Source organism: Heteronotia binoei, chromosome 2 (assembly GCF_032191835.1).
Source record: "Heteronotia binoei isolate CCM8104 ecotype False Entrance Well chromosome 2, APGP_CSIRO_Hbin_v1, whole genome shotgun sequence".
Taxonomy (NCBI): domain Eukaryota; kingdom Metazoa; phylum Chordata; class Lepidosauria; order Squamata; family Gekkonidae; genus Heteronotia; species Heteronotia binoei.
In genome coordinates, this window is record NC_083224.1 from 62,319,780 (window position 1) to 62,344,658 (window position 24,879).

General features: G+C 41.6%; 1 protein-coding gene across 5 annotated transcripts in view; it reads left to right on the forward strand.

Moving 5' to 3' along the window:
- Positions 1-6,299: 6,299 nt before the first annotated feature.
- Positions 6,300-24,879, forward strand: part of TRIM33 (tripartite motif containing 33) — a 104,015-nt gene continuing 85,435 nt past the window's right edge. For 3 of the 5 annotated variants that reach the window (XM_060231191.1, XM_060231189.1, XM_060231192.1), the window contains exon 1: positions 6,300-6,915. In XM_060231191.1, coding sequence (XP_060087174.1) covers positions 6,408-6,915 — 508 coding nt within the window. In that variant the 5' untranslated portion in view covers positions 6,300-6,407. The remainder of the gene's footprint in view (positions 6,916-24,879) is intronic. The other 2 variants (XM_060231188.1, XM_060231190.1) reach the window with 1 other exon arrangement.

The following is a 24,879-nucleotide window of genomic DNA, read 5'->3' on the forward strand; positions in this document are numbered from 1 at the left end:
GATGTAAATTACATAAGCAGGCAAATGACAATAGGAGGTGTGATTGGATTAGATGTGATATGCAGAGGTAGGCATGGAAAAATCAGCATTGCTAATGAGACAGGAAACCTAGGTCTGGATTAAGTCCAGCAGGATGCATTGTCTTGAGCTGATCCAATCACGGCACTTTCTAATTCTGTTTCTGCCACTGCGCAGTTCTTCAGATACAACTAGAATATGAGTCCACCTGTCCTAATTATTGGAAAATGATTTCAGATGTAAATTACATAAGCAGGCAAATGACAATAGGAGGTGTGATTGGATTAGATGTGATATGCAGAGGTAGGCATGGAAAAATCAGCATTGCTAATGAGACAGGAAACCTAGTCTGGATTAAGTCCAGCTGGATGCATTGTATTGAGCTGATCCAATCACAGCACTTTCTAATAATTAGGACAGATGGACTCACATTCTGTATCTAAAGAAGTGTTCAGTGACTCACAAAAGCTCACACCTTGCCATTTTGTTAGTCTAAGGTGCTGCTACTTGATCTTTTTTATGGTTTACATAAGAAGATAAAACAGTAGCAGTGTTACTGGCTTTACAACCTACTCATTCAATTTACAGCTTTTATTGTTGCTTTAATATCACAGGCAAATATGAGGCACTAGTTAAATTCCTTGATAGAACAACTAAAAGGGTATTTTTGAAGAAAACTCAGTAAATCTCCATTTCTACCTAACATTTATTTGAATCTGTTAAATTTAAGAATTCTGCTTAGTGCTTACCAGGCTCATTTTCATTATAGCAGGTAAAAAGTCTATCTCATTTTCCTAGTTATTTTGAATATGCCTACTTCAGAATATACAGTTTTTCCATGTTTAGTGTTATCATTCTTGTCCAGTGAAATAAAAAGAACAAAATAACATCTGAATTTTTTTAAAACAATGGACTAATTTTGCAATGTATTATCATTTGTTGGAATGAAACAAAATGGAGTTTTCTTTTATACAACTATAGTTTTTTATTTGCATACTATAGAGTGAACTTTTAATTAAAATGCAGTATACTGAAGCAGAGTGAACTCAGGTAATTTGCTTGTCAAAAAGCATCAGGTGTGGATAGTAACATGAGCTCTGGAATAAGTTTTCTGTTGCATTTTCCTGAACCCATTTTTTTTTAATGGAACAAGTAGGTTGGGGATGGTTCAAAGTTTGCTTTAATGCATCATTTGTAGGAGACAATGATTCAGATGACATTTGCCAAACAAAACCACTCTTGCTTTGTTCTGTTCATTAGGAAAACTATTATGCAAATAAACTCTTGTTGTCCAATCTGTTTTCTTGTAATGGCCAGCTCTGTGGGAGACCATATTGCTGACTGAGATAATATGAAATGGGATTATGTCGGTCAGAGCCTTTGCTGAATAGGACAGTTTATCACAGATGTGATGCTCAGGAATATACTTAAGCTTCTCTGATGTGCCTGGTTTAATCCACAGACTTGCACAAGTCTACCAAAATGTATCAGTATACTGTCATCCATGTCACATGCTCATATAACAACAGCGATGGCATTAGCATGCTGTGGCAGAATTTTAGGGGAGACAAGGCCATTTTTGGTTTGTTCCTATAATTTGGCTTAAATTCCTATCATTTCTCTCCCATACAGCTTTGCAGTTTGGATGTGCCTATAGTCTGTTTATTGATTCCCTCTGTCCCAGCACTATGTTTACATAAAAAATTATTTTTGAGTGGTTTTTTCTCGTTTTTTTATGGGGGTGGGGTGGAGGGAATAGATGATTCAGGCAGTTATAGTGTGTATGTTAATTCTTTAATTTGATTCTACAATTGTATAGTAGTGTATACTATTGTTTTAAAATGCTGTATCATTTTTGGTTCTTTTTTAAAATTTCTGTAATGCCTTAATCTGTCAATAAACTCTGATTTAATTTTAAAAAAGGAGTCCTTGGTACTAGACTTTAAGTCTAAATATATATATAATGTTTCTATCGGAGGCTCCTCAGTCATTACCGTTAACTAAAGTTTTTTGGAGCATGGTCATATTCCTGATTGACAACTATATGGGGCTAGCAAGGCATTTGTATGGCTTGTTTTCTCATTATTAGTTGCTACACACCAACCACCCCAAGGATTTGATGGGTTCTTGATGCGTAGCCAGAATATACATTCCTTTACTTGTTGTAAGTGTGCACTTACATATTGGAGATGATGCTTTTGTATGCTTTGTTCTACGATTCAATAAATAGATCCAGTTTGCAGCATCCATTCTCTGTGTCAAACAAAGTCAGGTTAGCCCCATCTATCCCTGGGTGGGATCTGGGGTTCCAGCCAGTGCCCTGGTCACTAGAATTCCACAGCACATGCATATACTGTGGAACAGTTCTTGTATAAACTTCCTCTTGATTGAGTAGATCAAAGGATATTACATGCTGAGATGTCTGCAAGAACTAGCTTAATTCACACTTGGAGATTTCTGTTCAGTTCTGCATGTTCAATTGCCACTGGTATTGAAGGAGAGTCCCTGAATAATTAATTAATACCCCAATAATAATAATAATATTTGTCATATTGAGTAAAAATATGCTTTGTCTTCAAACAAAGGGGTCTGTTGTAAAACTGCCATTAGACTCTACCGCCTAGTGGGTGTAAGCTCCAGCTGTAAGATTAGATAAGGGAACAGCCTCCTAGGCAGAATTCCTGAAAACTCTTGGTCTTCATTAGAAATCTGGACTTTAATAACGTTCTGCATTCCTCAAATGTATATCTTCATTTGCTTTCTTAATGTCATTTATATTTATGTTCCATCTATGAACTGTGCATATCAATCTTCCTATTTAGCTATTTGGTGAACCTCTTACCTGTGGAAAGAGGCATCTATACGTTATCTTATTTTATGCCTCCATCTATAGTATCTTGTTAGAGCTTGACCTTTTCTGAGTGTTTTGTTTAGAAAATCCTTTCTATGTTTCATGTTCTGACCATGGTAGGACTCCAATTCTGCTTGATTTTGTGTTCCAATCCAGTCTCCAGTCCTGGCCAGGCTTGCTACTGGATAACACATTTCCATTTGCTTGTTTTAAGTTTCTGCCTCTCCATTATTTCAACCGTCTTTGTCAGAACCTATAGAACAAATTTTGGATAAGCTGGCACAGAGGAAACTGAGGTTCAGTGGGACTTGAATACCCCACTGATTTCCAATGGTTTAAATTCTCTGATCCAGTTCTCTGATCGTTTTGGGTCTGATCCCTCGCATACATGTATGTTAAAACTAGCATTGTTCTATTGAGGCCTGTTTTGTTTTGTTTGTTTTGTTTGTTTTTGAAGTTTTTCTTATTTTTGACAATTTTATATATTCCAAAGCTATAGCAAAAGTTTTTCTTCCCTTTTTGTGACCATTTTCATAACCCAGGGATAACCCCAACTCTGGTAATCTCTTCTTGGAGCTCCAATTTTTGTGCACAATTTCATGTTTTCTTTAAGATTCATATCTGTTGCAACAAAGTAAAAAGCCTCTCATGAACCTCTAGGCGCACGCTTTCTATATGGATGTGCACTAGCCTGAATCATGAGAAGTGATGCATAGGTTTATATTGTGGATTTGTGTTCTGCATAATGTATGGTGTATGAAATCTGCCCTTTAACATTGGAAGGGTAGAGACCTTGTCAAACTAAAACTCCATGTGAGGAGAAGGAAGTCTCTAGTCCAAAGCAAGGGTGGTAATTTAGCTAATGTGTGCCCGGATCTGCCTGTCCCGCATTGGTCTTGTCAGCCACCAGCGAGCCTGCAGCAGACGTGGACTACTGCACCCTTCTTAAATCTTCGTTTGCGAAGTCAAGCCGAGAGAGAGAGAGAGAGAGAGAGAGAGAGAGAGAGAGAGCAACCCTATCTCAACAGGGTTGGACTCAAGTTATGGCAATTTGTGGACAGCGAAGGAACACTTTAAGGGGAAAAGCACTTACAATTGTTGTTTTGTTTGTTTCTCCAAGTATGTTTTCCAGGCTCTTCCAGAGGTCCTGAAAATTGCCTGGCCATGCCTCATTGATGTTGGAAGGAAGGCCTCCCCCAGAACCCCATCCAAACTGAGTTGTGAAAAGATTGTCATGCATAGACCATGCAAACCCTCCATGAACTCAAGAAAGAAGATCTTTTGTTAGACTAAGGGAGGAGGGGAACAAGGAATTAGTCAGGAAATGGTTTTTCTATTGTAAATAATGTGGCCAAATGTGGCCTGCCCACAACTGGGAATGTTTCCAAGTATGTCCGAGTGTATGAATCTTAATCACCCAGGCTACAACAAGGTTTTTGCCATAAAGGCCCATGAGTTGATCCAGTTTATAGTATGTCACTTGCATATGTCCTTTATTGTTGCTTATGCGTTTTAGAAATTGAGATGAGTTCTTGTATTCTTGCATCATAGCTAGTAATGTTTTATTGATAAAGAAATAAGTTCCCTAGGGTCCTTCCAAGATTTATGTTCACAAATTTAGACTGGACATATGTAACTATTCAATGCATATACTATGAATGGATTTCCCTGTTCGAGTGATTATCTCAAAAAAGAAATGTATCTCCAGCCTCCTCTTTCCTCGACCTCAATATTGTCCCAAATTTCAGTGATAGTCTTCAGTACCAAGACACATAGTCCCCTTTTTCCCTGATTGGACTTTTTTTTTTAATTTTAACGCATGTATAGCCTTTTTTTGGTAGTTGACATTCCTAAGCCCTTCCCCTTTGTCCCAACTGTATCTCAACCCTGGTTGTTTGTAGTCTGAACGGCAGCGCATCATGAAATGTGGCACACACCCTCCAAGGATTGGGCGGTGCCAAAGGGGGGGGAATTGATACCAGAGTGCTGTCGATTAAAGAGGGTAGCCTTAAAAGACATGGGGTACCTCTCAAGCTAGCCTGTGTGCCCAGAAAGGCCCCATGATGGAGACCAGGAAAACTTCATATTGGAAGGCTGGATCATAGCCAAGGCATGCCTCTGAATGACCTTCGCCCCCCCCCCCACATCTTCTTAGATGGAAAAATAATGGGATGTGCCAGTGTGAATGGATAATCCCATCACTGTCTCTCCTCCTCCCGTGACCCATCTTTACCCCATCTTTGTCAATATACTATTCCTTGCCGGAGTCCACTTGTGGATCACTTGACTTACAAGTCCAAATTGTTGGCCTATAAATCAAATGGAAGAAACTACCAATTGAATATTGAATATATTTTTGTAATTCCTATCATTTGCTCTTCTTTCTTGTGGCATTTGGGAATTGATTATAGTCAGAATCAATCTGATTCCATCCCAAGTGTTCAACAATCCAGTTTTCTTGCTGGAACTGACGAAGGAATCTCCTGATCTCACATTGTTTGGTTACATCTGCAAAAATGCAGCACCCTTCTTCCGAATGCATATTATAAATGCTATCATTCTGAGCAGACTGACAGAAGCCACACCCTTATATCATTGTACCAAACGTTAAGATTTTTGTTCCTGGAAGAATGGTTTCCAGCATCAGCACTCACAACATTGCATGGCAATAAGTCTCAAAGGCCCAACCTTACATCACAATATTAATCCTTAAGGCACCATAGGTTCCTCTGTAGGTTTTATTGCAGTGGATTTACGTATTTTAAAAACGTATATATTATAGCTACCCCGCCCAAATTGATGTCGTAACAGGAAACAGTATAGCGAAGGTGGTAAATAGATACACATACTGCTACTGAAGAGAAAATTAGGTTTTATTTTGGATCATGTGTTTTTAATTTTTTTTTTTTTGCAATTTTGTTCTTACATCAAACCAGTCTGTTCCTTCCTTTTTGATCTCCACTTGCCTCTACTCTTTCTTCTAGAGAGCGCTGAAGAAAACACAGACCCAGCTGAAACGAGCCCCCCCCCCCAAAAAACAGATATTTGTCGCTTATTAATTATACCCAGATATTTGTGTGCTTTTTAAAAAAAAAATAAAAAATCCCCATATTCCACCGTTGGCACCTCCCAGCAGGCACGCGCACGCCTGAAATTTCCCTCCGCTCAACAACCGCCAACAGCTGTTACGTCTCCTACGTTTCGAACGACGCCCCACTTCTGCGCCTGCGTGGCTTCTCCTCCGAGCCTCGCTATCTACGTACGCGCCCCCTACAGACCGTGCGCGCTCTTTCACGGCCACACTATCGCATTGCGCACCGCGCTTCGCCCCTTTCCCCCCTCAAGTCCCCCCTTTTCTTTTTAAAAAAATCCCCAAAGTGCGCGCACGCCTAGCCCCGCCCCTCGTCCTTTCTAGGTTCCATCTCTCCTCGCGCCAGATGTGTCTCGGTGACGCGCGCGCAGGCTGATGCCGTGCGTGCGGACGCATGCGCGGTCCTATACGTGAGCAAAGCGGGGAGTCGGGTTCAAAGGAGGAAATATGGCGGAAAACAAAGGAGGAGGAGGCGGTGGTGGCGGGGAGGGGGCTGGGGAGGCCGCGCCGGCTGGGGGTGGTCCCGAGCCCGCCACCGCTGCAGCCGCTGTCGTTGTCACCTCCGCGGCGACAGTGGCGTCCCCGCCCCCTCCGGCCCCCGCCCCTCCCGACGACAGGGAGAGCCCTGCCGCGGTGGTCCTGGCTGCGGCGGCGGACAAGGGCCCAGGAGAGGCGGAGGCCGCGGCGCCGGTGGTGGTGAGCGGAGGCCCGGGCTCCGGCTCCCTGCCGGCGCCGCTGGGCCCCAGCCCCGCGCCCCCTGCCCTGTCTAGCGCCGCGCCGGGCCCGCTGTCGCTCCTGGACACCTGCGCCGTCTGCGCGCAGAGTCTGCAGAGCCGGGAGGCCGAGCCTAAACTGCTGCCGTGCCTGCACTCCTTTTGCCGCCGTTGCTTGCCAGAGCCTGAACGCCAGCTCAACGTGCCCGTGCCCGGCGGCGCCAACGGGGACATTCAGCAGGGTGAGTGGGAAGATTTGGGGCACAGGTAGTGGGTGCGAGGGCCACGGCTTTTGCAGGGGAGGATGCGAGGGGTGGACCTGAGCAAGGTGGGAGAATGGAGACAGCCAGGTGGCATTGGCACAGAGCGTGAGTGGCCCTGTTGGAGGGGCTGCAGAGGGGTCGAATGTGCTCTTTAGAAGGCTGACATACCGGACTGGACGTGGTGGATCATTAAGGTGCTCGAACTGCGTTGGAGAGAATGTTGAGTGAGGTGGTGGAGCATACTTTGGATAGACAGTCTATGCAACCTGAGACTGTGGCTTTGAGTGACTAGGTTACTGAGTACATAGGAAATAATTCAGTTAGTACTGTGCTTTGTTGGAAATAAACATGATTGCTGTCAAGTTTTAGTTAAAGCAGTGGCCATATGCAGCTTATGAGTGTGCTGTGTGAAGGCTGTATTGCATGAGTAGCCAATTGTAGAAATAACTTGTTAGAAAAAATGGGGTGAGAGATGTGGATGTTTACTGACATATTCAGTAGCAATTGTACACAAATCTGGAGATGTTTACCAGGTGTTCTCTTTCCTGCCATGAATGGAAAAGTGTAATATGTTTTATTCCAGCATGGTCTTCAAAAAGGAACATTCCTCTTTCACAGGTTACTTAATAAACTAATAAATATCTACTAACAAACATTTAAAAAGGTAAAGGTAGTCCCCTGTGCAAGCACCAGTCGTTTCCGACTGATGTCGGATCACAACGTTTTCACGGCAGACTTTTAATGAGGTGGTTTGCCATTGCCTTCCCCAGTCATCTACACTTCCCCCCCCTCCCCCAGCAAGCTGGGTACTCATTTTACTGACCTCGGAAGGATGGAAGGCTGAGTCAACCTTGAGCCAGCTACCTGAACCCAGCTTCCGCCAGGATTGAACTGAGGTCATGGGCAGAGAGCTCGGACTGCAGTACTGCAGCTTTACCACTCTGCTACTAAGTTTCTAATACAGAAGTAGCTTCTGAAACTCTAGTGCAGTTATAGGTCAGTCTTTAGCCTATCTTCTTTCTTCTGCAGAATTCCGAGTTACTTCTACTTCAGTGCAGTTTGTTCTTGGGAGATGCTTGAATGAATGGTAGTTCTGGCTTGTTTTTGCAGCTGACTTTCCTGTCTACTGCCTCTGGCTTTGTTATTTTCCACAGATTCACTCTGGAGCAAGCCGGACACATTAAAGGTTAGGAATTAAAGCAAGTTAATTTACTAGCTGAGGATTGAAAGGATGGGGGAAATGCAGTGGGTAGAACTTGGATTGGTGGTGATGACCAAACTGCAATAGACTATATTTTGTATTTCATCCAGTGATCTAAGTAACACAAAAACGTAGTACAGCAAGTCTTTGCTTCACAAATGTTGAGAACAGAAATTGTGGATGTTAAAGTTGTTATGAATGAAGTTATGAATTAATGCTCTGATGCTAAGATCATACAAGGTTATTTGCTGGAAGGGGGAATCATATTCCCAGCTACACTACAGGGAAAGAGGTGGCATTTTTAGTGTGATGCATGACTTGGGAAAACCCAGGCAGGGACTATAAAGTAGCCTCCTTCTGTCACCTTTCCTTTGATGAATTCTACTTGAGACAAATTGGCTTGACACTGAAATAGGGTTATGGATCTAGAAGGCTTTTGATCTCTTAACTAGAATAGCATTGGAAAGAAGTTTGAGTCCAGTGGCACCTTTAAAATCAGCAAAGTTTTATTAAAGATAACAAACTTTCATTTGCATGCATGCTTTTTTCGATACAATGAAATGAGAATTACCAGTCCATAGGTAGAGGCTGAGCAGTAAATAAGCATACAGCTTAATGATGATGTTTTATAGATTCAAGGACCAAACAGGAATAAAAAGCTTAGTTTTTATGGTTATGATTTGTTTGGGTTTAATTCAGGGGGAAAACATACTGAAAGAAATAAATATGTCTGGAGATTGATGGATATCCTTAATTTTGGAATGCTAAGAGTGATTAACTGAGACCCTGCCATTGTGCTCCATCCATCTTCTCTCAAGCATGGAAGTGACCTTTATCATTGGTGACTTGGTTTATTTTTTTAAAAATATTTCCCACCGTGTCCAAGATGGTTTATAAAATATAAACATATACAGTTAAAACATAATTTGAATTCTTAATTTTAAAAGTATATCTGCTTAAAGCTGCAACTCCTGCAACAAATATCTTGCAGCCACAAGCTGCCAGACATATTCATTAATTTCTTCCTTCAGAGGTGAGCCAGAATAATTCCGCCTTACACCTTGTATGGAAGGGTGAGTATGGGAGTTTTCTGTACCAGATCCAGCAAACTATTCTGTGAGTGCATCCACTGACAACAACATTCCCAGACTGTAGGACTTTCAAAAGTATCTGTACACCTTAGTTATCATATGGAATCATGTGGGGAAGAGCAATCTACTATATATGCAAGTGTCAAACCATGAATGGCTATATAGGTAAAAATCAGCACCTTTAGTTGTGATTGGAAACTGCTGAAGCACAGGTGTATTATGAGCATACCAGTGTAAACTGATCAATAATCCAGCAGCAGTGTTCTGTACTAGCTGCTGTTTCCAAACTGTATTCAAGGGCAGTCCCTCACATAGCGCATCATAGTAATCTAACCTCAAAGTTACAGTGGTGCGGATCAGCACGGTAAGATCAGCATGATCAAGATAAGTGGCCAGTTGATGCTCTTGGTAGAGAGAATAGAAAGTGTTCAGACCAACCTTAGATTTTATCCATTGGATGATACTGGATGTCAAAGGAATTACCGCTGTTGCTATATTTGCCACTGTTTAAAAATTGTATTATCACCAAGATTATCACTTCTGGTGGCTTAGTTAAAGAGAATGTAGCTGGTCCACATTTAAGTGACAACAAACCCCCATGCTCCAGACAAAGAATGTATACAGATATAGATCATTGATGAAAGGATTGCTCTGTGAGGCATGCCACAGGTCATGTGCCACTGATATGATTATCACTGACATCCAGTGATGTTCAATAGAGTGTAAGTTAGCCCTAGCCAGCACTGTGTTATGTTTGTTTTCTCTAGCTGTCCTTACTGTATTTCCTTTTTCTGTCAGTTGCTAGATGCTTGGTGGAGTAAAGTTCTCTTTTAGAAACCAAAGCTTTGGGGAAGAACGATCCCTTTACCATAATAATAATAATAATAATAATAATAATAATAATAATAATAATAATAATAATAATAATAATAATAATAATAATAATAATAATAATAATAATAATATTTATTATTATTATTAGAAATAGGAGTACAGAAAAGAAAAAGGGAAGGAGGAGGATTATAAGTATCAATTGTATCTATTATTTGTTCATCATAAGGATAAATAGCATCAAAGTACGGTAAGTATAGAACAGGGGAAGAAGAAGAAGAAGATGATATTGGATTTATATCCCGCCCTCCACTCCGAAGAGTCTCAGAGCGGCTCACAATCTCCTTTACCTTCCACCCCCACAACATACACTTTGTGAGGTGCGTGGGGCTGGAGAGGGCTCTCACAGCAGCTGCTCTTTCAAGGACAACCTCTGCCGGGGCTATGGCTGACCCAAGGCCATGCTAGCAGGTGCAAGTGGAGGAGTGGGGAATCAAACCCGGTTCTCCCAGATAAGAGTCCGCACACTTAACCACTACACCAAACTGGCTCTCCAAACTGCAGCTCAGGAACCACATACTGGGTGGCTCTTGAAGCTCCCACCACAGTTGGCAAGTTTGGAGACGGCATTTCTCTCTTTAAATCACTTCTCCAAGACAAGCCAGCTGGCGACTTGGAAAACGCATTTGAAGTTAAAATTTCCTTCCTTCCTCCCTACTTCCTCTGATGTTTATGTCTTGCAGCTCTCAAACATCTGACGTTATTTTATGTGGCTCTTATGTTAAGCAAGTTTGGCCACCTTTGTATAGAACTTAAGCATTTAAGATACCTAATATTCAGTAATTTCTGCATTTTCTTGTTATTAAAACCTAACATTGATTATCATTAGTTACTATTATAAACATTGGTTATTTCATGATATACTCTAATGTATCCTAGTACTACCATCATTATCATAGTTAAATTTAAATCCAAGAGTATTTTAAAGAATAATCCTAAACATGAAAAAAGGATAATGACAATGGTTAATGAAATATCAACTTCCTTGGGCTGCACAGATATCTCTGAGCTATGCCAGGATATTCCAGTGTTGAAAACTCTTTTATTGTTAAGTATTAGTGTTAGTGAGAACCCTGAGCTGGTAGAATTTGCATTTTAATGCCAGCACACCCTACCTTTTCCCTGAGCCCTCTTGACTGTACCCAGGTATCTTTATGAGACTCCTTTCATTCCAGATCCCCTGGCAACTAGGGTCGAAAAGGGGGTACCTATTAAAACAACTAAATCCAAAATAAGAGGGATTCCACTGACCAAAGGGATCTCAAATGGGAGAGGGGTCTTTACATTGGTACCCCCAGATTACTCAGGTACATAAGGACACATGTCCTAACAAATAGTTCTGTCTTTAGAGGGAAATGGGCAAGGCAGGGAGGAAGGAAGGAAGAGCCAGGAAGGGAGTAAGCTCAGTATCCTCTATCATGCCCCCTTGTGGCCCCAGGGTGGCTCATTTAGGTGTCACCAGGGGAAGAGCCTTTTCAATTTTGCCCCCTACTCTGTGAAATGCACTCTTAAATGACATCCATGTCCTGCTGGATTTGTTTAGTTTCCTGAGAGCACACAAAGCTAAATTGTTTAGGTTGGCCTTTGGAGGGTAACCACCTAGTTGAGCTGTTTTAATAGTGGTGTGGTGATAGGTGCATATTTTAATATATTAATCTGGTTTTATGTTATTTTTACCTTATTGGTTTTACCTTATTAGTAAGTCACCTCAAGATCTTTCAGGTGAGTAGCAACCCCCCCCCCCCAATATATACAGTGTGTGTGTAAAATGCCATCAGGTCACATCCAACTTATGGCAGCCTCCTGGGTTTTCAAGGTAAGAGACTAATATGGCTTGCTATTGCCTGTCTCTACATAGTGACCCTATGTAATTCCTTGGTGGTATCCTGTTCAAATACCACCCAAGGCTGGACCCTGCTTAGCTTCTGAGATATGTTGATATCAGACTAGCTTAGACCATGCAGGTCAGGGCAATGTACTATATATTAGATATTAGACACTGATACGATCATAGCTAGCATTAAAAATGTAAAATACTGAATGCTTGAGTAAGGAATTGTTATATTTCTGTAAGCATTTCTCAAGTATTGGAAAAAGTGTAGAGGTTACCCTTATGATAACCCTGTAAGGTAGGCCAGTCTTATCCTCCTGTCATAGATGGGAACCGAAGTGAGAGTATGGCAAGTATAGATACCTCAGGCAGTATGGATATCTCAGAGTTAAATGGTTAAGCACATAGGTTCAGTGCCAGTGATGTGGACAACATTGGGTTTGTATCCTCTGATGCCTGTTAAGAGGAGTGAGTCACAGAAGAGAGCCTTCAGTGCAGACGAACACGTTGTCTGTACTGAAGTATAGAACTGGTTGCCACTTAAGGCCATGTAGTGAGGTCAGATCTGAACTGGGGATTTAATTTGTGGTTATGCTGATAACAGCTGATAAGAACATGCTTTGTGCCTTAAAAATGATATGGTTATTGTGTTAACAAATTGTAACCATATGCACCAGAAGTTTTAAAGGAAGGGAAAGCTGATGTCTAGAATGTGTTCTGAGTTTCCAACCAGTGTGTTTGGGATTCACTATAAATTAATCCCATTGGTCATAGTAACCAGACAAATATGCTATTATGAACTTGAGCCAGTTGTAGTGCTTGAGGCTTGATACATTGAGATCTAATACCTGTTTCATCACAAGCTTCTTTCAAGGCAGTATGGATATCTCAGAGTTAAATGGTTAAGCACATAGGTTCAGTGGACAACATTGGGTTTGTATCCTCTGATGCCTGTTAAGAGGAGTGAGTCACAGAAGAGAGCCTTCAGTGCAGACGAACAGGTTGTCTGTACTGAAGTATAGAACTGGTTGCCACTTTTTCTCCTACCTGGCACTGGATTTGCATCCACAAGAGCCATATAATCGGTAGAAGGTCAACATTTGTTGCTTTTCCAGACATGGAGAGCAGAAGCAGAAGAAGCTGCCATTGTTAAGTATTATGTGTCATCTATCGGGGGGGGGGGGGGGAAGGTGCCAACCTTCACATAGTAGCTGTTTGTGGCTCTTTTCCGTTAGCCTGTCATGACATGGAAGCCAAATGTAAGCACTGGAAAGGATGAGAAGGAGGCTGCCTCTTTTTCTGTGATTTGGACTCTGATAAAGTCAAGTATTAGAATACTCTTATAATAACCAGCCTGGCAGATAAGTAATGACTTGTATTTTCTATCTACAAGTTTTCAACTCTTGACTTGGAAGAAAATTCCTGCTAGTGAGATAGTAGTTGCCTTCTTGTGGGTGTACATTAATGCAGCTGCCCTGCTATGTCTGTTCTGACTCACCTTTATGCAAAATTATATGAGATTTTTGCTTGTGTTCCTTGTGGATTTGAAGCAGCACTGTATAGTCTCTTCTGATGACATTGGGCATAATGAAATCTAAAATGCAACAGACCTTGGTGTAACTGAAAACAGGTATAATTTGAGAATTCAAGAGAACTGAGTGGGGGGAAACTGGATATAGGTGAGTATGACGCTTGTGAGTCGGAACCCAAAATAAAATGCGAAGCCTCTGAAAGTTGGTTGCAGGCCATCCCTTTCTAATGGCCGCCCCTGCCCTGTACATTGCTCTGTTTTATATTTTGGAAACCAAATTCTAAGATCCTGGAAACAGTATCCTTCATGAAGATGCTTTCAGAGGGTAGCCATGTTGGTCTACAATAGAACAGTTAGATTAGAGTCCAGTAGCACCTTAGAGACCAACAAGATTTTCAGGACTCACTGTTCACTTTTTCAGAAGACACGAGCAGTGATTTAGAAAAGCTCATACCCTGCCACAAATTTTGCTGTTCATTAAAGTGCTCCTGGACTCTTGTTCTTTTTTACTGCTAAAGACAGATTAACATGACTACCCATCAAGATTTTCAGGGCATAATTATATTGAAACATGACACAATTATTATCTAATGAAAAGGTCAATGCTTAGTTTTAAAGCTGTTTTATGTAAAGTAGAGCTGAAATAATTGTGAAATATAACTTGAAAATTTTTTATCTTATCGAAACCTCTCCTCCTCCCAGTGTGCTTGGTTGGGTAAGGGGGATGGATGCATGTATTTTGTCTGTGACCTAGTTTTTTACTAGGCTATGTGTTATTCGTTACGTGTTGCTTTTTGGTGTATATTCTTTTTCTTTTTTTTGTCTATGTATTGTTTTCTATTCTAAATAAAGTAAAATTCTTCTAAAAAAAAAAAAAGATTTTCAGGGCATAACTTTTCAGGAGTCAAGGATGCTTGACTCTCAGGCCTGGCACTGGGGGTTCTGGCACCCTAGGCCGAGCCCTGTGCCCTCGCACCCTCTTGGGCTCTTCTCATGCACGCTTTGTGTACACAGCCGTCATGATATCATTGGGCCGCTCGCACTTCGCACTCAGCCCAGCCCTCCCTCGCTTCAAAGGGAGACAGGAAGAGGCCGTGGTCTCTTGCTGGCTCCCTCTGAAGAGAAAGAGGGCCAGGCAAGGGACGGTTGGGTTGATGGGGACAGGGAGAGGGGGGCGCCTGCACCCACCTCTGTGGCGAAGTGTCGCCCCAGGCGGCCCCCTACTTCGCCAACTCCCACACGCTGGCTCTGCTGACTCTTGAAAGTTTATACCACAAAAATCTTGGTCTCTAAGATGCTGCTGGACTTGAATCTAACAGTATATTCCATGTCATGTATTGCTAGTTGTTTTTCTTCACTGCACATACATGTTGATCAAGTAAAACATGTACTGATGGTCACTAGAGTAAATTTATTAGAATCTTAGGGTGAATTAAAGAGAGTAATGGAGAAGGAGAGGGTGGTCAAAGGCTGGAAAGTAACCTCTATGTAACAACTGTATAAGTTGGAATGCTACTTGCTCAGGGTTCATAGTGGGGGAAACAGTCCTCTGTGTGACTCTTGTTAGTTTCTCAAACATCTGGGTAGCCACTAGAAAAAGGAATGCTGAACTAGATGTGTACTAAGCTCATAATTTGTCTAGGACCCCCCCCCCCCAAGCTAGCCCTGAATTGCTTGCCATATCAAGCACATTTGGATGTGAGTAGCATACCAAAAAGGTTAGGAACAGTTGACATAAAGAATAGTTCTGCTTGCAGGAATCAGAGGTTATTGAGGCTGGCTCCTCATGTCCCATTTTGATGCTAGTAGTTAAGCAATGGTACTGAGACTTGCTCTAGTTGAGGCTTTGTCTATAACTATAATTCATAGTGATATTGAAATATGTAATTACCTGTGTCAGGATATTAATTTTCTTAGCTTGTAATGTTCAGCTGTATTATGAATCAATTGTTACTTGTTACAGCTTTTACTGCTCAAAACATAAAAATTCACTCTGTATACATGCAGAACGTGCATGTTCTATAAATGCAGAATATAGAACTCTGTACACATGCAGAATGTGCTTTTATCAAATCCCAGTTTAGGCAGAACTAAACAAATGTGCCTTCCCTCTGTAAGATTTTGGGCTCCAAGGAAATGTGGGCATACCCTGAAATCTCCAGAGTTTTGGTTTTCAGAAAAGATGTGCGATTCCTGAGCTTGTCTGAGAGATTTGTGGGAAACTTCTCAACTAGTTTATAACTTTATAAAAGCTTTTTATCATGGTCTTTGTTGTCTCTTCCTCTTGTCCTAAGTTTGCGTTCTTTTAAAAATGTGGCAAAGAGGCAAGAAACGCACTCCTCCCACAAGCCTCAGTATTCAGTTTGAATTAATTTCAAGTCATTTTGTTGTTGTTGCAGTTTGATTTTTTTTGGTGAGTGGTGCAAAGAATTTTGTAAATCTAAGCTGTTCCATAACTAATCAGCTATTCATTCAGGTATTTAAATCTTTGTGTATGTGTGTCATCTTTCTTAGCATGATTCTAATGTGGATGGCATAACAAGTGCAATATTAATAGTTGACTCATTCATTTCATTATGTATATTACAGATTTCATAAATGGAGTTTGTCTTCCTGGATGGGTCCCTTGTTGGTTTTTATGTTTCATAGATAAAGGTAAAAAAGGTAGTCCCCTGTGCAAGCACCAGTTGTTTTCGACTCTGGGGTGACGTTGCTTTCACAACATTTTCACTGCAGATTTTTATGGGGTGGTTTGCCATTGCCTTCCCCAGTTTCATAGATACAAAATAGCAAAATCAATTGCTGTTCTTAGTGATATATAGACCTTTTGTTAAATATACTAAGAATATGTTAACCATTTGTTAGATATCTGCTGCTGTCTTGCAAGCAAATATTTTAGTTGCAGTTTTCTGGCTCAGTGCAGGTTGCTTGGTTTTTTTGCTTGGCAGGAGCAAGGGTAGGAAAAAGCATAGTTGAAGAGTCCCTCTTTTTGTCTGACCTTGGAAACACAGTGTGTGTTTGGGGGGGGGGGGTGGAATCTGGCAGCTGTTATCCTCCATGTGTTTACCCCAACCCTACCCTTGCCTTCTAGGGGGAGAAATTCAGCCAACAGCTAGAGAACATTGCTAGGTTTGCTCAGTCTGGGAAAGCACAGCTGGGAATGGCACTTGGATAGGAAAAGGCAGTAGAAGTGGCAGTCTTGCTCACTTTAGTCTTGGCCACATGCATTTGCCTACAGTGTGCAGCTAGGGCTAAATGGCAGATATCAAACTGTAATCTATTTTAAATTCACATTTTATTAATACTAACCAATTGCCCCAAAATTTTCAGATTAAAAAAAAAAAATATTCTGAAGTTTACTCCTTGTTTGTGAATTTCTGGATCTAGGACTAAAACATTCATATTTTCCACCACTGTTTACCTATTTGTGGTCTTTCTGTTATTTGTTTCATTCTGTGATTGTGACTGATGTGCATCATTTATGGTGGAAAATATTGTTGCATTTTTTTGTATTGGTTGTTAGAAGAAATGCTAAGGCTGCCCTCAACTTCTAAAATCTAGCAACTAGAGTGATTTCCCATGAAACCATAATATTTTGTTATGCATCTTGTGCATGTTAACCATTTAACAAAACCTGGGGTTCCCTGGTTGTTGTAGATGTTAACTGGTATAGCATGTTAATAGTTGAATGTATCTAGCTTGATTATATTTGACTCTAGATGATTACAATTCACCCTGTACTACCTGCATTTCAGGGCCCTTGACTCAGCTGTTTGCTGTTTCATAACAACCTACATAAAATAGCATAGTGAGAATACAGTCATTGCATCTAAAGAAGTGGTCTCTAGGCCATTAAAGCTTATGCTGGAATAAAATTTAGTTAGTCTTTAATTTGTTATAAAACTCCTGTTTACTGTGTAAGTCAGCCCTTTGATAAATAGAGGTATTTTTCAAACTGCAGCTGCCTTCTGGATTTTTGTTGGTGTTGTGGTGGTTCTGATCTGTTGATGTGATCAATACACACTTACATGTTTTCTTCTCCCCCCCCCCCCCCGGATCAGTATTTAATCAGTTCACATTGTGGGCTGATTTTCCATTTTTCCCCTGTGTTGTTTTCTCTACATGCGCTGAAGTGTCACAATGCCCCAGCAGCCTCAAAAAGCCAAGAAATCCCCTTATGAGCACATTCCCTGCCACCACACCACACTTGAGAGTTGTCTTAGGTGTACATATCTCACCATTTTTGGGTTGCCTCTTTTCTCGTGTTTGAGTGTTTTCTGCTATTGACACCCCCAAAAATTTTTTGAAATCCTTTCCCTGACTTGCATCAGTACAGAGTTCACAGCAGTTTGTTTCCTTCAATTATATGTTTTCAGGGTTTCACTGTGAAATATATTTGAAAATGGCATCCAGAGGCATGGTCAGATCTGCTCTTGAGTGTGAATGAAGGAATAGTAAGGAAGGCAATGATTGGCTGCTGGTGTTGAGCCTGTGAATGGGACTGAACTTTTATTTCAATGAAGGTGCCCTCCAACACTGAAATACAGAAATGCTGGCATGCATATTATAAAAAATTGCTCCCCAAACCCACCAGTTCTGGGAGGGTTTGGGTGGCATTCCACAAGACAGAAAAAGCTGTTCTCATTTCAAGCAAGAGGCAGTCTTGTGAATTCATTCTGCAATGGGAAAACTATGGGAATAACTAGGAAAGAATGGAAAAAAAAACCTGGGATGTTAACAAAGTTGTCTGGACACAAGAAAAAAAAATGGTAACATAGGGAAATGAAAATGGAACATTAGAGCAATCTGGAAAATGCTAGGAAGAACAATATTCACCCTTTTCACTGATTGATTACCATACAAACTGCATTGAGAAGATATTTGAAGTATGAGTCTAGGCTTGTAAATGAATAAAAAAGCTATCAAACCATAAAATCATTTACAATTTCCCACATATCTAATTTTTAAAAAATCCTTTAATTTTGGTGTTGATAAAGCTAAATAGTTTATGAATAAATGCTATTTTATGTGCTGTGTAAATACTTTAAAGTATTTCCCAGTAGCTGAAAGCATTTCAACTTAAATATTAACAAAATTTCTTTAATAAATAGTTAAATGTGGCTTAAGGGACAAAAGCATACCAAATAAGTTCACTGTTAAAAGATGTACTCATGAAATACTTTTCCACATAAGCATAAAAACAAGAATGTGATATGATACCCTTAGAACTCTTATCTATATCTCTAATTCCCAACTCTGCCCCCTATTTGTGGATACTTATTTCCACAAACAGAGGGCACACTCTTACCCAGCAGGTTTTTCTGCAGACTTGGGACTCCATGGGTCTGCAGAAAAATCTGAAAAGTTAAAAAAAAACCCAACTCGGGGAGGGTTGTATCCCTCTGCATACCTCTTGTTGTCTTTTGAAATGGCTGCCACAGAAATCTACTCTAGGCTCCACTGCATTGACAGTGAGAGATGCACTGGCTGAGAGCCAGAGAGAGACTCCTCCCCTCCAGGCCGTCACCTTGGCAGGCAGGCAGTTCACTCAGAGGACTTCCTTCCTTCCTTCCTTCCTTCCTTCCTTCCTTCCTTCCTTCCTTCCTTCCTTCCTTCCTTCCTTCCTTCCTTCCTTCCTTCCTTCCTTCCTTCCTTCCTTCCTTCCTTCCTTCCTTCCTTCCTTCCTTCCTTCCTTCCTTCCTTCCTTCCTTGCCATAGCATTAAATGTGTTGCTAATAGCTGCATAGTACACAGAAATTCATGTACTTCACTTCTGGATAGGAGCTGCATGGAGGATTTCTGTCATAATATTTATATTGCTTCTTACTCTGCAGCCTGTCTTGGATCTCTGTGTTATAAGAAGCTGTGTAAGAACTGTAACTAATGAAATAATCAATGGGATATCTTCTTCTGATTTCTTTTTCTGGCCTGGGAGCAATTTGATAGACAGCAACATAGACCTTTGTGTTGTTTTTTCTTACTTGGGAAGCAAGAATGTAGCTGAGAAGATATGGGAGGAGATCTTATAGTCTCATGGTTCTCCACATGGGCTTGGACATGAGCCTCCTTGGTCCACATTTTGGCACTCCTTGATTGGTCCATGAGACAGGATGTTGGCCTGGCCACCCAGGACATTGATTGATGCCTTCTGTGTTTCATTGGCGGGGGAGGGAAAGGGTGCTCTTAATACACTAAGCCAAAAGGGTCAGGATCCCCTCCCGTATCTATCTAGGGTAAGAGCTTCTGTTCCCTGGCTCATTATTGTTTATTTACTTTTACTCCATTTGGTCCCCACAGGGTCTCGTGTCAAGGAGTATATACATTTAGTAACTACAATTTCTACACAGCAGTTTTTTAAATAATGCAATTGCAGCTTAAAACAAACTACAACACATTATACAACATTTTGTTGTAGCTCCCCGCTTGTATATTATCATTATAATTGCCTGGAAGCTCCAGCATTGTCAGAAACCAATTTGATTGGTATTGTATTAATCATGTTAATTTTCAGAAAAAAGCAATGGAATATGTTGTCACACACAAAAGACAAATCTAATTTTAAAAATTCAGGGACTTTTTAGATTTGAGTCCAGTAGGACCTTAGAGACCAACAAGATTTTTAGGGTATGAGCTTTCAAGGGTCAGAGCTCTCTTTTCATTCTAGGTGTTCTACTGTAGACCAATATGGCTACCCTCTAAAACAGGGGCGAGGAACCTTTTTTCTGCCAAGGGCCATATGGATATTTATAATATCATTCGCGGACCATAAAAAATTATCAACTTAAAGAACAGTGCTCCGCTGAGGGAGGATGATTCAGGCCAGCAAAATTAATACAAATAATTGTTTTTCTATTTGAAGTAATGTGGGGAGAGCCTAATCTGGCACACACACACATCCTCGGCCCGCTGCCCTAGGCAAATGCATAGGTCCTGGACTTTTTTGTAGAAAAAGCCCAGCAGGACTCAGTAGCATATTAGACCACATCCCATAATATTAGCATATTAGGTCACACACTCATTAGCATATTAGGCCACACCATCTGGGATAATCAAGTGCAAACTGAACTGTGACAGTACATCTGGGCCCTGTGATCCCTGCCTGGTCCTAGGGAGGCTGCTGTACAGCGCGGCTGGGCCCCACGATCCTCACTGGCCAGCCAGGCCCCAGAGAGGTTGTCACATGTCTTGGTTCGGTCTAGCAGTCCCCAAGGGCCACACCAAGTTCCCCACCCCTGCTCTAAAACTACCTCTAACAATCATGAGGTGGTGATATGTGGAGACCCTTCCCCCCACTCCTGTCTTTCTAATTCTTGAGTTTCTTTGGCATTCTGAAGACAGAGGCAGGAATGAAATCCATCTGTTCAGCTATTAAAACCGTCTCAGGAGTAAGGTAGGAATTCCCTTAGGCATTTTCAAGAGGAAGTAGCCTGGCTGTTCCAGGAGAACAAAATCTTTGTTTGGCCCTCCACAGTTCCTCACACTCATGGCTATAAACAATGACCCAGATTTGCAGGACACTTTCCAAGACTTCCAGAATCACCTATGCAAACTTCTCAAGTGATTCAGTTATAAACCCAGGAAGGGCTATCAGGCCAACACCTATCATTTGCTAATAATCTTCTAGCCTAGATCATCCTGCCTCACACTTTGTCTCAGTGGGTACACATCCTCTTCTTCTTCCTCCTTATGACTGTTTTGGATGTTTCCACTTTCGTCTCATTACTTTTACAAAATTCAAAATCCATCAGTAGGAGTATGAGTCTTGCACTTCTGGTCCAATGCATTGTGGATCCTAATTCTGCCCTGAATTTGACCAGTAGCAGGGCTTCCCTACAGGAGCTCATGTAAATCTAGTTGCATAAGGGCACCTCAAGTCCTCTGTTCACACTCTGAGGGAGAGGGCATCTTAGCAATGGAAGATTCCCACCATTTAGTCAGGGAGATGGGACTTGATTAGGGATGTGCAAAAAAAAAAAAAATCAGTATTTTTCAGTTTGTGTCTGTTGGACACCCCTCCCCCCATTTTGGTATTTCCAAAAGAGATCTGAGAAGAAAAATACCATTGGCTGCTTCTGGAACCATTTAAACTGTGAGCCAGAAGCTGGCTCCAGGATATGCCTGCAGTGGGGAGGTCTCACTGCCACACGCAGACCTGCCTGGGAGAGCTTTTCCTGTGCCATGCTTTAAACCAGAGGTTCCCAAACTTATTTGGCCTAACGCCCCCTTTTCAGAAAAAAAGTTACGCAGTGCCCCCCTGGAAATCTACCTTCAAGAAGAGGACTAAAAGATGCAATGACATATTTGTGCATGGATTAAACAAAGATGTTGTAAAGAAGATACATTGAAGCTTGAAATTCTAAAATTATTTTATAAAATCAACCATATTAACATTCCCATACACAGAGAATTTTTGAAATTTCTTTATAATTATTATCCACCCTCCCCTTGTCAGCTCCAACTAACGCAATGGGAAGGTGACACCGCCCAGCCGCTTTCAACTTGAAAGCAGCAGGCAGCGGTAAAATGGGGCACTCTTTGGAGGCTTCCTTGGAAGCCTCCGACAAGCACAAGTAATGTTTGCGCTGCGAAGAAAAACGGCAGCGTGGCAGCACCGCCTGGGGGTCTTTGCTTGCTTGCTGACTGGCGCAATTGTGCCTCAAGGAAAGGGGGAGTACGGGGGTGCCCACAAGCACCCCCTGGCAGGGTGGCACCCTAGGCGGTTGCTTACCCACCTACTCCTGAAGGAGAGCCCCTGAATAATTAATATCCCCAATAATAATAATATTTGTCATATTGAGTAAAAATATGCTTTGTCTTCAAACAAAGGGGTCTGTTGCAAAACTGCCATTAGAAACTAACTACCGCCCAGTGAGTGGGAGCTCCAGCTGTAAGATTAGATAAGGGAACAGCCTCCTACAGGAGACTTGCTGTATATAGATAAGTAAGGAAACTTCGTCATGGAAAATTTACTAGAAGGAGGTTCTGTGAAGGCGGGACCTTTTGAAATCAGATAAGCCTGGGTGCCTGCCTGCATGTTTTCTGAGTGAATAACACAGTCTGTATGTAGAATGATTGTAACTCAGTCATTTTGGGGCCCATGCCCGACTAGGTTCTGCTTAAAGTAAACCTCGCTTCAAACCAGTAAGTCTGTGCTTAAAGTAAACCAGTAAGTCTGCTTACAGTAAACCTCGCTTCAAACCAGTAAGTCAGTGCGGACCTCGTTATTTCTCTGCTTCACTCCCATGTGCTGACCCTGCAGAAGCAGGGTTGCCACTTTCTGGAAAGTCAGGGAAATGGAAATTGGTCAGGGAAATTGTGATTAAAATATATTTAAGCAGTGGATTTTTGACCTGCTGTTGCAAGATCTGTTCTTGTGGCAACTGGAATAGAGAAGTAGCAGAATACAAGTAAAACTTAATGATGCCCTTTCCCAGTTCCACCTTTTTCTCAGCTCCACCCCCAGCAACCAGCTTAATATGTTTGTTGAGCTCTGTCCCTGCTTGATTTCCAAGGTCTGCCTGTAGCATTGGCAAAGCAAGGCTAGTTTAAATGTTTAGCAATATACAAACGTTAAACATCTGTTTTCATCCCTACCTGCTAGCACCGCATTTAACTTACATTTAAAAATAAGCATGTTTTTGGGTCATGTTTGTATATGGAATGGATGTTTTATTTCCTGCTAAACTCAGCACAGAGTTGCAAATGAGTTTTGCCGCTGTTGAATTTCACAGACAACTTGCACTTTCTACTCTGCACCATGCAAAGTAAATTTTGCTAATGTGATTGTTCCTGGTGGAGTTTACAGAGTACCAGCTCCCTCACCTTCTTTCTTGACTTTGAAGCAGAGAAATAACGAGGTCCGCACTCATCATTGTGTTGAGACGAATTTTACTTTGATATCAAGGCAGAACTTAGCCAGCCATAGGACTAATATGACTAAGTTAAAGTTCTTCTCATTCAGACCGTTTTTATTCACACCCCAAAACAAGCAGGCAGGCCCCCAGGCTTATCTAACTCAACATTCCCCACCCCCTTGCTCTCCTTCTATCTTCTGTCTCCATGCGTTACCAGCTCTTGCAAGAAGCTTCTTTCAGGCCTTTTTGTTATCTACTTTACAACCTTGAATCTGCACCCACTGAGACTATCTGGCCTCTAACGAACAGTTGCTTAAAACATTGCATCAGACATTCTCTTTTTGAAGCCATAAGCGTGCTTTTATTCATTATTATAGGGGTATTCATTAATTATTCAGGGGTCCCCCTTCAACTTCTCCCATGTATAAAGGTTGCAAATGAGGGTTGTATGCTTCTCTTGATTGCAGAAACTCCACCTCCTTTCTTGCTGATTTGCTCATTACACTTTCTGGAACCAAAAAGTGAAACTTTCCCAGCTTTGGAAAGTTTCTACTTGTTAGCATTCAGAGTTTACTTGAGTTGAAGTTTGCATCTTGGTGTAATTTTTGGTGCAATTGCAAAACAGATGTTGCTGCAGTTAATGTTGAAAGAAGCTGATATTAAATCTCTTACTATGATAAATATTTTTGCAGTTGAGACTTGTGTAGTTGTAAAGTAGAACATTTCATTAAGCCTTTCATTAATGCAATACAACCTATTCATTTTTTAACTTGTGGTTGTATTTTATTTATTTATTTATATTTTGACTTATATCCCGCCCTTCCCACCGAAGTGGCTCAGGGCGGCTTACAACATAATAAACTTACATAATTTTAGCTTAAAAAACATTTACATAAGAAGATTAAAACAATAAATTAATAAGACATAAAAAACATAAAAACCAGCGGTCTATTAAATGCATTTTAGTTCCATCTAAATTTCTCAGTGTCAGTTAGTTGTTGTAGGCCTGCCGGAAGAGGGCTGTCTTACAGGCCCTGCGGAACTGCCCTAGGTCCCGCAGGGCCCTCACCTCTTCCGGTAGCTGGTTCCACCAGTAAGGCGCCGTTACCGAGAAGGCCCGATCCCTGGTGGATTTCAGACGGGCCTCCTTACTAACAGGTTTTGTGAACCCGATCGTAGTACTCTCTGGGGAACGTGTGGGGAGAGACGGTCCCTAAGGTAGGCAGGTCCTAGGCCATATAGGGCTTTAAAGGTAATGACCAACACCTTGTACCGGACTCAGAATGTTATTGGCAGCCAGTGCAGATCCCGAAGCCCCGACCGAATGTGCTCCCATCTTGGGAGCCCTAATAGCAGCCGGGCAGCAGCATTCTGCACTAACTGCAGTTTCCGGGTCCGGCACAAGGGTAGCCCCATGTAGAGGGCGTTACAGTAGTCCAACCTCGAGGTGACTGTGGCATGAATCACCGTTGCTAGGTCGTCGTGTTCCAGGAAAGGGGCCAATTGCCTCGTCCGCCTAAGATGAAAGAATGCGGACTTGGCAG